The sequence below is a fragment of the Balaenoptera ricei genome, chromosome 20 (assembly GCF_028023285.1).
Source record: "Balaenoptera ricei isolate mBalRic1 chromosome 20, mBalRic1.hap2, whole genome shotgun sequence".
NCBI lineage: Eukaryota > Metazoa > Chordata > Mammalia > Artiodactyla > Balaenopteridae > Balaenoptera > Balaenoptera ricei.
Genome location: NC_082658.1, coordinates 35160188 through 35172538, shown reverse-complemented (window position 1 = coordinate 35172538; position 12351 = coordinate 35160188). Strand labels below are relative to the sequence as shown.

The following is a 12351-nucleotide window of genomic DNA, read 5'->3' as shown; positions in this document are numbered from 1 at the left end:
ACAGAATCAAATACAGGCCCTGTACCTCCCCGTCCCTCTCTCATATATTCTTTTCCAATGTTTTTTTCAATCTCATTACTTCCCCTACTACCTTCCCTCTTTCCTCCATTTCCACTGCTGAGACATAAAAAATGATTCCTGGGTAAAAGTGATTAGTGCCGGTTGGAAAGGAGGTTTCTGAGAAACCTAATAAGTCACCGCTGTCTCTCACCCTCTGGCTCTCTACACCAGGAAGTTATCACAGCTCCTTTCTTCGCACCCACACCCCAACCCCCTTCCTTCTCCTCTATCGAGCTCTGTCTCGATGTTGCTATTTTTCTAGTCTGGTAGACACAGCGCTGAACTGCAAAGACTCTGGCAAGCCCCCTGGCAGGCGCTGGCCTGCAGGAATCCCGCCTCCTGTAGCAGCGCAGAGAACACAGCGCCTCTGGGCAGACAGGCAGGAGAGAGGGCCGCATTTGGGGTCTGGCTAGAATGTGGGGCAGAGCAGGTTTCCCTGGCATGGGAACGGCCCTCCAGAGCTCAGCCCTCTCATGCCAGGGTCAGCATTACAATTCCTCGCTGGCACTCGCTGTAGTTCGCCTGGGAAGGGAAGCGAGAGTGGGGGCGGGAGGGTGGCAGGCAGCCAGCGTGCCACCCGGAGCTGGGTGAGCTCCACAGGGCACAGCCACGTGCCTGGAGCACACGGTCATGCAGGCAGGCAGCCAGGGTGCCCGGGGCTCGCACGAGACCTGGGGGCTGGGCACCCAGTGAGCGGCTGCTTCCACACTGGAGGAACAGGAGTTGCTAACCCAGAAGCGCAGCTGCCGGGGTAACATCAGGGAAGTGGCTCGTCCAACCCAGAACAAAGCAGAAAAGTCAGGCAGGCTATATGGAATAGGGCCTGGGCATGCTGGGGGAAAAAAAAAAAAAACAACACATGTCCTATTTTTGCAGAGGGAAGGGCACTGGATGAAACAAATCCCTAAATGGAGAACGGGTTTGGGAATAAGCCATTCCTTTCCCTGCTTGCAAGCCACGACATCATTCTAGCTCCAGGCTCTGAGTACGCATGTGCCACACACCCTGCTAAAACCCCACAAAAGGGGGACTATTTACAGTGTCCATTCTACTGATGAGAAAACCAAGGCTTAAAGAGGTCAAGGAATCGACCTCTGGTTACAAATCCAGGATGTGAACCCAAGTCCCTGGGCCCAGAGCTGATACTCTTAAGCACCCAGTCACCCTTGCTGTCCATACCTGTCTGGGAATACCTTTTGCCAGAAGGCTAGGATCCACTGTCCTGGGAATGTTTCACACGACAAAGCCAAGAGAACACAGCAGGCCTGTCCTCTATAAGGTGTGGTGGAGAAGACAAACCCTTACAAGAAACAGAAAAAAGTCTGCCTGCTTCCAGAACAAAACTGTATCTCTCCCCTCGTGATCTCCTTGATCCTGATGAATGAAAAGCACTTCCAAGATATACTTGGGGCGCAGTGCACCTCAACTCAATCAGGGCGCTCCCAATCTGCAGATTTATCAACATGCTGGAAGGGACAATATATGAACTGCATGCCCTGAAGGGGAGGGAGAAACTGAAGCTTCATCTCATGATGCTGGAAAAACCAAAAGAAGCCTGTTGCCTAAGCAGGACTCTCATAATCCCAGAACCACCAGCACAGAACTCCCCTCCATCATTGTTCAGATCCCAGAACCAGCATCTTCCTTCCATGTGAAAAGCTCATTACAAGGCAAGGTCAGCAATTCCAGGACACGGATTCCATCCTGCAAAGGTACCATGGGGTCTCCCCTACCTCCTCACTCTCCTTGGGCCACCCATTCATGCCCTCCTCTTCCCACTCACCACCACATGTAAGGGTTTTCACTTCACTCCATAACCAGCCTTCATCACAACCTAGGCTCTGTGCTCAGAACTGGAAAGAGAGGCTTCGTAATTCTCAGCTGAATATGGGTCTAAAGTGGTAGGACACCCCCAAGCTATTCAAAGAAAAACCACCAGAGGAAACAATTTCAAATCTGGCTTTACAAGCATGTGATTTAAAAATAACTCTGCCTTTGTCTGCTATAGATGACTTCCCTAAAGGGACTGCTGTCCTTAAAGCAATCGCGCAATTCTCAGGGCAAACTGATTCTTATTTTTCCAGTATGTAGCACATAGCTCCAGGAAAGCACTCCCGGGTACCACCTCTGATAGCATCTGACATGCAAACATCAAAGTGGTCAGGATGATTTCCTGCCATCTCTGCTGGCCTGGGAAAGTCCAGGAAGCTGCATCTCAGGTGACTGAGAAGCCCGTGCAGGTGGCTATAGCATCCAGGAACCACCACTCTTCCTTCATTAAGATGTCACCCCAGAAAGCTTAGCAATAACCCCATAGCCACAGGAGGTTTCAATGGATCCCTGGGTCATTTCTTCAAGGAAAATTGTATTCAGATATTTAATTCATTCTTTGATCAGATAGCTAGACAGAGGAATAAGGATGAGTACATAAAACAGGAAAGGGGTTGGAGGGCAGTCAGGGTAAACAGTAAGAGAATTCACAAGAACGCTCACCTTGTCATTCCAAGACACGCTTGGGGTAAACCTAGAAATGCATAATTTGTCACCTCACGGCTTCATTTCCTTTCAACCACACAGGCAGCACTAATGGCACAATGTTACTGAGTGTAACTCAAAAGATGCATGCTGAGCAGAGAGCAGAAAACAAATGTTTAATAAAATTGCTTTGCAATTATCTCCTGATTAGTCTGATGTCTCAGTTTTACCAACTAAAAGTGTATAAGTATACTCTTATTAACATTATATTTCTTCTTGGCAACTTAAGGTCTCCTGACCTTCTCAAAAGTTTTGCCATAAAGCATTACAGGAGGTAAAAAGCATCCATGTGTGTGACAGGACCCCGAATTAAGCCCAGATTTTGTCATTCAAATCGAAAGTCAAGATCAGTAGTTCTCAACGGGGGTGATTTTGCCCTCAGGGGACATTTGGCAGTAACTGGAGACATTTTTACTTGTCACAGGTTGTGGGAGGGGGTGGTTTTACTGCCTTCTGGAGGATAGAGGCCAGGGATGCCCTTAAACATCCTACAATGCACAGAACAGTCCTAACAACAGAGACTTACCTGAAACGTCAACAGTGCCAAAGCGGAGAAATCTTGCTCTAGACTGAAATTCTACAGTTCCCAGAATGTTCACAGCTACATCTGTGCTCTTCCCTTCTGAGGACTTATTTTCCTCAAGATTAACTTGGTATTTCTATTCTGGTCACCACTGTGATTACAGAGAATAATCAATAACTTCCTCCTTTTTTCAGGTTTGCTTGTGATATACCACCCAACAATTCCACATTCCCTGGAATTTTACTTTGCATTATCACCTTTATAATGATCACCACTGTAAGAAAAGCAGTGTTATTTTACCTGCATTTGGTATTTTAAGAAGAGCTCTAACATCTTTTCCTTTTTTGTCAGGACTATCACTGAGTTTAAATGAATTCAAGAGTATTATTTTGAAGTGTGTTTCCATTATGAAAAAAGACGTTTAAATGAAGAGCTTATATCTAGATGCCAGTGCCCCCTTGGATCCTAGTGCCTTTTAATTCCATAACCTAACAAAATGATAGCCACTGAAACTCAGCAGTCCTTTGTTATGGATTGAAAACCTGATTCGGGCATCAGAAGTTTCTGAAAGTCATTAATTAATACTGACTCTGTGAGCCCTGACAAATGACTTTTAAGGAAGCTTCAAACTCCAAAACCCCAATTCTTGATTTTTCAGTAGAAACCTAAGGGTGGGGTCCCAATATCTGCATTTCTCTTGGGAAAAAATACAGAGTTTCTAACATGGCACATATCCTGTACGTGACAGAAAACTGAGAAATACTTGTCAACTGATTATAAGTGTTAGGCTTAGAATACCCCAAGCCAAAAACTACTGCTCAAAATCTCCTGACATTTCTCTCCAGAATAAAGGGTTATATACTGTACCTAATTACTTTATGAAGGTATTTCAGAAGACAGAAATTGGAATAAATGATGAAAGTTGACACAGAATAATGATCGTAACTGCTCTCATTAAAAAATAACTAGTGCTAGTCATTTGACCCTTTATACATACTGTCTCTAATTTTCACAATAGTCCAATCAAATAGAAATTATACCCTCCTACACAAAGGGAAACTGAGGCCCAGAAAGACTGCATCACTTTGTAAGGTCACACGGCTACGAAGTGGTCAGTCTCATTCTGCAGAGAAGATGACTGAGGCATAACTGCGCCTTCTCACTGGGGCTCTGTCCCCTTCCTCCTGGTTGTTTTCTCACTCTGAATGGTTATTTATTTTGTTGTCTGTTCCTGGGAAAACAGCCTATATGTCCTAAGTAACAGGGGCTCAGGGTCACATAAAGGAGTGTTTCCCTAAGCTCCTGTGGCCTTCTGAGGTGGTCAGAGGCTAAGACTTAAAGCCATTCCAGCCAGTAGCCTTGAAGTTATAATTCAAAGTGGGTTTTGGAGAAGGGGCAGCACAGAGAGATTTGATGGGAGAGCTTCAACTCCAACACTAACATTTCAAGGCAGGGGCGTTCTCTTCCTCCTCCACACCGTTTCCTTTCATTTTAATCTCGCTCTGTGTGTCACAGAAATTCTACACGAGTTGAGGACATAGACTTCAGGAATGATCTCTAGCACAAGTCTCCCATTGTCCTGCTTTCTGTCCTCCCCGCAGCTAAGGCCCTCGGCTCAGCGACCTTCCTGACAATTTATCTGGCTGCATCTTTGTTCCTGGTTACCTGCGCTCGTGAAATGGCCTTTCTTCCTGTTCATTTTGTACGACAGGGTGCTAAAGGCACGAAGACAGAGCTTCCTCAACTTGTGTTTATATCTGAGCATTTGGCGGTGGGTTTTGAAGTACTGGTCATTTCAGGTAACGTTTTTGTGTAATATTTCAACACCATTTAAAGCCAGCCTTGTGGCCTTGTGGGTTTTGATAAAAGTGGATTACGTGTGGTGAACAGATGAAAATGAAAAAAAAAAATAAGAACAATTTGGTTTATAGGAATAGGGAAAAGAGAGAGACGGGATCTGATGCTGAAGAAGGCTAAGCCACGCTTAATATGAGAGCTGCTTTTAGATTTAGTTTCTCAATCGACGACAACACAAGATGAAATGGATGGAAAAGCTATCTGTCCCCCACCCCTGACTCACATTTTTTTCCTTTGGGCCAGAGAACAATGCATATAGGTAAACCACAGCCTTATAGACAGTCTACCCAAATCATTCAGCAAGGTCCTATTTTCTGTGTATTTGGGGAATGAGGAAAAGAGACAGAAGATGAGATGGATGCCTAAATTATCCAAATCATTAACTGTAGGTTGATATTTCTTAAACTGCAGTCTTTGGATCAGCTGCATTAGAATCCCCCAGGGAGCCGGTTAAAAATGCATATTCCTGGGCCTCATCCAGACCTGAAAAATCAGAATTTCTGGGGGTAGGTTCCATAGAATCTGCCTTCAGCTGACTCTCCAGATGATATGCTCATTGAAGTGGGACAACCACTACAATGAAATACAAGACTCCACTTTTCAAGTGTGCTAAAGCACCCCTGATCATGAAGACGTTTATATCACCCCCACCCTCTCCCTCCTTCCCCCTCCTCCCCACCTGAAGGGAGAACCTTCTGAGAGTTTACCTGGTCTGATGGGGCTCTGCATACAGTTTGGGGATGGGATGCCAGGGTGAATGGGTGCAGAGGTCCGACTGCTGAGGTCCATGACGGAGGGGGCAGCTGAGGAAGCCGGCTGCAGCCCGGGAGGGTGAGGGCTGTGGTCATGCTGAGATGGGCTGGGGGGAATGCCATTTTCCGACAAAAACTCCTCCAGGTCCATGTATTCCAACTGGAAAGTATCTCCGTCATAGGGAAGGGTTTTGTCCCATAAGGTGGGTCCCAAGAATGCTGACTGGGGGACCGTCGGGCTATTACTCTCATCATCCAGCTTCTTTTCCTTGTCTTTATCTTTACTAAATGCTGCAAAAAGGGGGGGGAGGAAATTGGAGTTTAAAAAAGAAACTGAATAAGTCTTGCTTTTTTAATCACTCCTCCTGGCTTCTGCTACAAAACTACTTCCCACAAATGCCGGGGTTCTCCTCTAGCTGCTGGTTCTTGTGGATCTAGAGTTAAAAGTTCAGGCAGGACATGGATCTCTGCCTGTTTTTCAACATCTTCCTATTTACTTTGGAGAGAAAGCACTAGTCCTCGGGACAGGGCTAGAGACTGATCTGGGATATAAACAAGACAGCACAGGATTCAGTGCATTATTTGAGGAGACAATAATTTAAATCTACAGTGGTAAAATAACACCTGCAATTACATACAACTGCTGTGATTTTTAAGAAAACAGCCAATAACCAGGCATGATTTATCCTCCAGAAAATTCATTACAGTAACAATATGAGGTCATTCAGATTTAGAAAGCCAGTGCATTCATAATTCTAATTTTGGTAAAGCAGGGACTCTCCACCCTTCTTTGATACCATGTACTGAGCACCTACTAACATCCCTGGTTCTTTCCATATATTTTTCCCCCAAAAAATCTCATAATAAACTTGCAAGTAGCGACGATCCCCATTCACAGTGAAGTAATGGAGGCTCTGAGACTTAACAGGAGCTTGACCAATGCCTCACATTGCAGAGAGGAAAGCTGAGAACTGCCTAGCCCACATGTGTTTGCTTCTAAAGCCACTGAGGTACGTTGTATTTTACAAAAGGAGTTTTTTGTTTTGGTTTGGTTTTAAATACAAAGTGTTTTCTTCCTCCTCTTCCCCAAACACTGAAGTATGATCCAACTCAAAACTTATACACGTATGCAACCTGTCAAAAGCACAAATATCAGAAAAGGTGGTTCCCCTGTATACCTGTGATGGAGGTGTGCAGCTGCTTTCTACCTGGAAGTATCACTCACCCCATTAGGTCTTTAACCAGCGCTCTGGATTTGGACAAGTCTAGTGCAGGTGGCATCTGGGACAAGTCCCAGGTGCAGGTGGCATCTGGGATTAAGCAATTTGGCTTCTGAGCTTCTTCCTCACAGAAACACAGTCTCCACCGCCATTCATTCTAATCCTCTATGGTCTCATCTCCCAAGAATCTGACTTTAAAACACCCACAGATGCAAAAGGCTGCAGGCAGCACCTTCCTCCCAAGTGCTCCTCCTTAAAGGGGAGTTAAGAGGGAAGCTATGTTCTGCAGACGGTGAACCAAACCCCTCAACTCTTGTAATGCAACAGGTTGCCCTAGGAAAGAAGATGCGAGTAATCCCGGGCTACTTGTAGCCAAATGATCTTTCAAGACTTTACACTCTGAGCCGCACGGTTCACCGCACGGTTCATATCTGCTACTGTGATATCGAAGGCATGAAACCCAAACGACAAATCCCTGGCGGCACCAGCTGGATTCGGCGCCTCCTCGCACGACCCCTCCTGGCCCGCTCCAACCAAGGTTGCCTGGGGAAGGTTTGGGACTTACCAAGAAAAGGCTCAAGCCAGAGAAGGCTCCTGCGCGGTTACACGTGAGCCTGCTCCGCTCTCCCCTCCCACCAGGAAAAGTGCACTCGGAAGGTGGCAGCGCTGGGGGCGTGCGCGGCATCCCGCCCAGAGACCACTCCCCTAGCCAACCCCAGCACCCCCCCACCCCCCTTTCTGAAGCACCCAGCCCGGGAGAACAGGCGCCTCCGCTCTCACCTCGGGAGTTCCAAACACTGAACAACTAACAGCAGCGATAAGCAGGATCCCAATACACAGGCTCCGCAGTGGGACCCCCGACTCGAGCCCCCACCCGCGTGGAAGCCGGCCCTGTGGTTTCTCTCCCCAGCCCGCGCTGCTCTGCCTGCCTGCAGGCGGTTTCACTCTGTGTGCGGGTGAACCTCAATCTAGGGAACACTGACCTGTCAAGTTCTATCTCCCACCTGCGCCGCCCGAGCGGGACCCGGGAAGGCCCGGCCGGGTCCCCAACGCTATTTTAAACGTTGCTCAGCGAGGGGGTCCCCTCTCCTTTTTGAGGAGGAGGGGTGGGGCGATAGGTGAGCTCCTCGATTTCATCAAAGCAAGGCTGGGGTACCGGGGGCAGGGATGGAGGGGTATGGATGCTCCAGCGGGGGTGCCCGGCCCAGGAGGGGGCCCCGGAAGCGTTGTTCCTTCCCGCTACGGCAGCGCTCACCGTCTTCGTGATGAAGGGGGAGCTTCAGCGGGTTCTCCAGCAAGGACCTGAGCACGCCGTAGGGAGGCGGGATAAAGGTGGGATTCAGTGGGAGCGGTCGGGACATTTTCTCCATCGCGATGCACTCAAATTTTTTTTTTCTTAAAAAAACAAAAACAACCCCAACCTCCTCCCAAAATGTTGCTGAGCTTTTTCCTCCGTCCTTTGCCAAAAGTTCTCGCTTTCAAGGCGGTGGAGACAGGGAAGAAAAAAAAATTACTTAAGTCTTTATAAATACATCTGCGTAAAAATATAAAAACAAAAAACTTTCGGGTTCCCAGTGCAGTCCCCAGAGAGTGCGCCAAGTGCCCACGGGCTCCTCCACGACGTGCAGGATGCTCTCACTTGCCTCGAACCCCTCGTCTTGTTAAATGTTCAAAATTGCGAAAAAGAAAGAAAAAATATGCAGACGGCTGCAGAGGGCGGAAGGCACCGCACCGCCCGGCCGCGTCGCGCGAGCTCAGAGGCCGCGGGCCGTCCGACCCCACCCCCCTCCCCGAGCCGGCGGCCGCTGCTCCCCCGCGCTCCGCTGCCCCGCAGCGCCGGGCTCAGCGCATCCGGCCGCCCATGTGCCGCGGCCTGACAAGAGTGACGTCAGGGCCCGCACCGCGCGCCGATAGGCGTGCGGGGGCGGGGCCCCACGCGGGCCCGCCCGCCCGCCGTTGCGTGTTTAGCGTCGTCGCGCGCGCCAATTTTCTGGGACCGTGCGGCTCTGGCGGGCTGCAAAGAGACAGGCGTTAGGGCGTCAGGTCCCCTGGGCCACCGACCCGGGCTGATAATCTAACTTTTTCAGAGTAAGAAGAGGAATGAGAAATTTATCTCAGTAGTTTTCAACCTGGGAATAATCTAGGGAGTTAAAAAAAAAAAAAAAAATTCAGATGCCCAGGCCGCATCCTAGATCAATTAAATCAGACCTCTGGGCTGACATCCAGGCAACATTAGTTTTTAAAACTCCCGGAGTGGTTTTAAGGATCAGCCAAGTTCGACAATGATTGGTTTAGATCGACTTGAAAATACCCTTCTAAATATTTCTCCCGGCGCCAGCCAAGCTTAGCACCCTCTCTTGCCCCGCACTTGCTAGAAGTTCTAATGAGTTACAAAAAACAGAGAGGGGGACGACAGAGACTCTTTGTGAACTGTTTCCCACGCTTTGAAGGGTGTATTCATAGGGATAAACTTTGGCCTGAAGTTGAGTGAGGACAGGAGAGAGACACAGGGAATGGTATTTCAGGAGTATTTGCTCTAGGAGAGAACATATGACTGTGCCTGGGTTACGAGATCTGCACGGTAATTAAAATAATTTTGTAAAGTTTCCCTTAAAGTGGTATAGGCGTTCAGGACCATCGCAGCGGCTGCAGCTTTGCCAGTTTGTTCGCAGGGCGCTGGTGGTCGCTGAGCACTGCGTGCAACCGGGTGTAGGTTGGGTGGGAGCGCTGGCATCCAGGCTTGGAGAGCTCGCAGCAGGCATCGGGGTCTTCCACCCCGCCTACGTCTCCTCGCTAAGATTAGGGTACCATCATCTGGGGAAGGGACCGAAAGAAGGAATGGGCACAAATTAAAGAAAATATTCTTTCAATGAGGCAGAAAGGCCTCTGTAAAGATTGCCTCTGAGGTGGGATACGCTGGAGTCTCATTGGCTCTTCCCTGGAGCCCCCGATGGCATCTGGAAGCCAGGAGACCAGGTGCAGGGTGCCCCTGGCAGGGTGACTTCTGGCAAGTGCCTTTCCCTCTTTGAGCTGCAGTTTCCTCGTAAAAGGCATATGATCAAGTGACCTCTACATTTCTCCTCACTAGAAAATTATGACGAAAGATAAGGTACCGTTCTAAGTGAGACGGTGCTGTAATATTTCAGATTTCAACCAAATTCCAAAAACATCAGACTTTTAGCTAATGCCACATACATTTATTGAGCACCAACTGTATGCCAGGGACTATGCTGGAACTGGGGAGAAAAAGATGAATAAGACATATCTAACCCTCAAGGAAGTTTAGTTTCGGGCCTGGCATATATGCGCCTTATAAGATTGTCTTAAATGAGCAAAAATGGATAGATGGAAGTGACATCTCCAAACAAATCACTCAAAAACCTACTGGCTTAAAAGAACAACCATTTTATTTTCTCTCATCATCTTGCAATCTGGCCTAGGCTCAGCTGGGACTCTGAGATGGCCAGCCTTCTCTTCCTGTCCATGGAGTGTCAAGGTTTCTCTACTTTCATGTGGCCTCCTTACATGGTCTCTTTGTGCGGTCTCTCCAGCAGTGTAGTCTGACATCTTACGTGGCAGCTCAGGGCTGCCAAGAGCCAGCCATCTAAGATAAGCCCCAATGTGCAGAGCTCATCAGGACTTTTCTTGCTAATGTTCTATTGGTCAAAGCAAGACACGTGGCCAAGCCTTGAGTTAGTGTGTGAAGGGACTATACAAGGGCATGGAAGTTGGGTGGCATACTTCATTGGGAGGCCCCCAAAGTAAGAGTCTACCACAGTCATTGAGTTATTTTATCTTAAATAAAGGCAAATAAGATCAGAGTATTTATCCAACATCATTGGACAGAGCCAGCATTTGGACCAAGATCTTTTGACCGTAAGTCCAGCGTGTCATTGGATGAATATGTGTCCACTCAGTCATTCATTCGGTACTAGTTCAAAACAACTTGTGTAAAGCTCTGAGTGCTGTGCAAAGATAAATCAGACCAGAGGGATCAGGTCGGATAGGAGCTTAGAGGCTGGCTGGTGATATGCCATATGTAACCAATGTGAAAAGTGATGTTCTATGAGAAACACAGGAAGAGTACAGGAGAAGTCTGGAGGATAAAGAGAAGGGAAGGGAACCAGCAAGCTTCCTCAAAACAGGACATTAAGACTGCATAGTATTTGTACATGCAGAAATCAGGGATGGGATAGGAAAAAGGGAATTCCAGAAGGGAATGACATGGGTAAAGATATGGAGAAAGGAAATTGACAGTTTGTGAATGTGTTTTCATTTCTCTTGGATAAACAAATAGGAGTGGAATTGGTTTCATTGGGTAGATACATGTTTTACTTTCTGAGAAACTGCCAAACACCTTCCTGAAGTAGGTGACTTATTCTACATTTCCAGCAGCAGTTGAGAATTCTTGTTGCTCTGGATTCTCACCAACATTTGGTGGTGTCAGTTTTAAAGTATTTTAGCCATTGAAGTGTGTGGATGTCTCATTGTGCTTTTAATTTGAATTTTCATGATGACAAGTGATGTTAAGCACTTTTTCATGTGCTTATTAGTCATTTGTACATCTTTCTGTGCAAAGTGTCTGTTCAAGTTCCTTGCCCATTTTAAAATCGGTTTGTTTGTCTTTTTTATTATTGAATTTTAGGAGTTCTTTATATACTTTGGGTGCAGGTCCTTTGACAAATATATGTGTTGTGTTTCCTTCCAATCTGTTGTTTGCCTATTAATTTTCTTAACATTGCCTTTCCATGAGCAAAAACTCATGTACTCATGGAACTTTAATTTGATGAAATGTATTAAAATTTTTTCATGGTTATTACTTTCTGTGAACTAAGAATCCTGAGTTTTGGAGATATTTTCCTCTAAAGCTTTTACAGTTTAAGCTTTTCCTTTTAGGTCAATGACCCACCTCAAATTAATTTTTGTGGATAGCACTGAGGTAGGGGTTGAGGTTCTATTTTTTTCTTATGGGAATATCTGATTGTTCTAGCAGCAACTGTTGGAAAGACTTTTATTTCCCCCTTGAATGGCTTTGGTGCATTTATTGAAAATTATTTGACTGTGTATTTGTGGGTGACCAAAACCTTTGACCCCAAGGGAAACTGGGTGCTTTATTTCCAAGGACAGAATAACGCTATTTCTAAGTTTCCTGGGCTCTGATTCATATCAAGCAACAGAACAAAGTTCATCCAAGTTCATAGCTAAAATGAATGGCTCACTTTCGATGGCTCGTTTGGTTTGTTACAAGACCTTCTACAAAGTTGTCCACATTAAGGTAAATAAGAGCCTAGAGGCAGAGGCAATGGCCAATTTGCTTTTTATGTATATGTGCAAATAATCAAGTCTATTGAATGCTTTTGGTTACAACTATGAATATTTTTAGCACTCCTGTCCTAACCTGCAT

The 12351-nt window shown here is 46.7% G+C and overlaps 1 protein-coding gene across 3 annotated transcripts in view; it reads right to left on the bottom strand.

Annotated features, from left to right (window-relative positions):
• HLF (HLF transcription factor, PAR bZIP family member) overlaps nucleotides 1-8732 on the bottom strand; it is a 54054-nt gene extending 45322 nt beyond the window's left edge. For all 3 annotated transcript variants that reach the window (XM_059907572.1, XM_059907573.1, XM_059907574.1), the window contains exons 1-2: nucleotides 8203-8732; nucleotides 5683-6018 (exon numbers count right to left, since the gene is read on the bottom strand). In XM_059907572.1, coding sequence (XP_059763555.1) covers nucleotides 5683-6018; nucleotides 8203-8317 — 451 coding nt within the window. In that variant the 5' untranslated portion in view covers nucleotides 8318-8732. The remainder of the gene's footprint in view (nucleotides 1-5682; nucleotides 6019-8202) is intronic.
• Between the last annotated feature and the right edge of the window lie 3619 nt (nucleotides 8733-12351).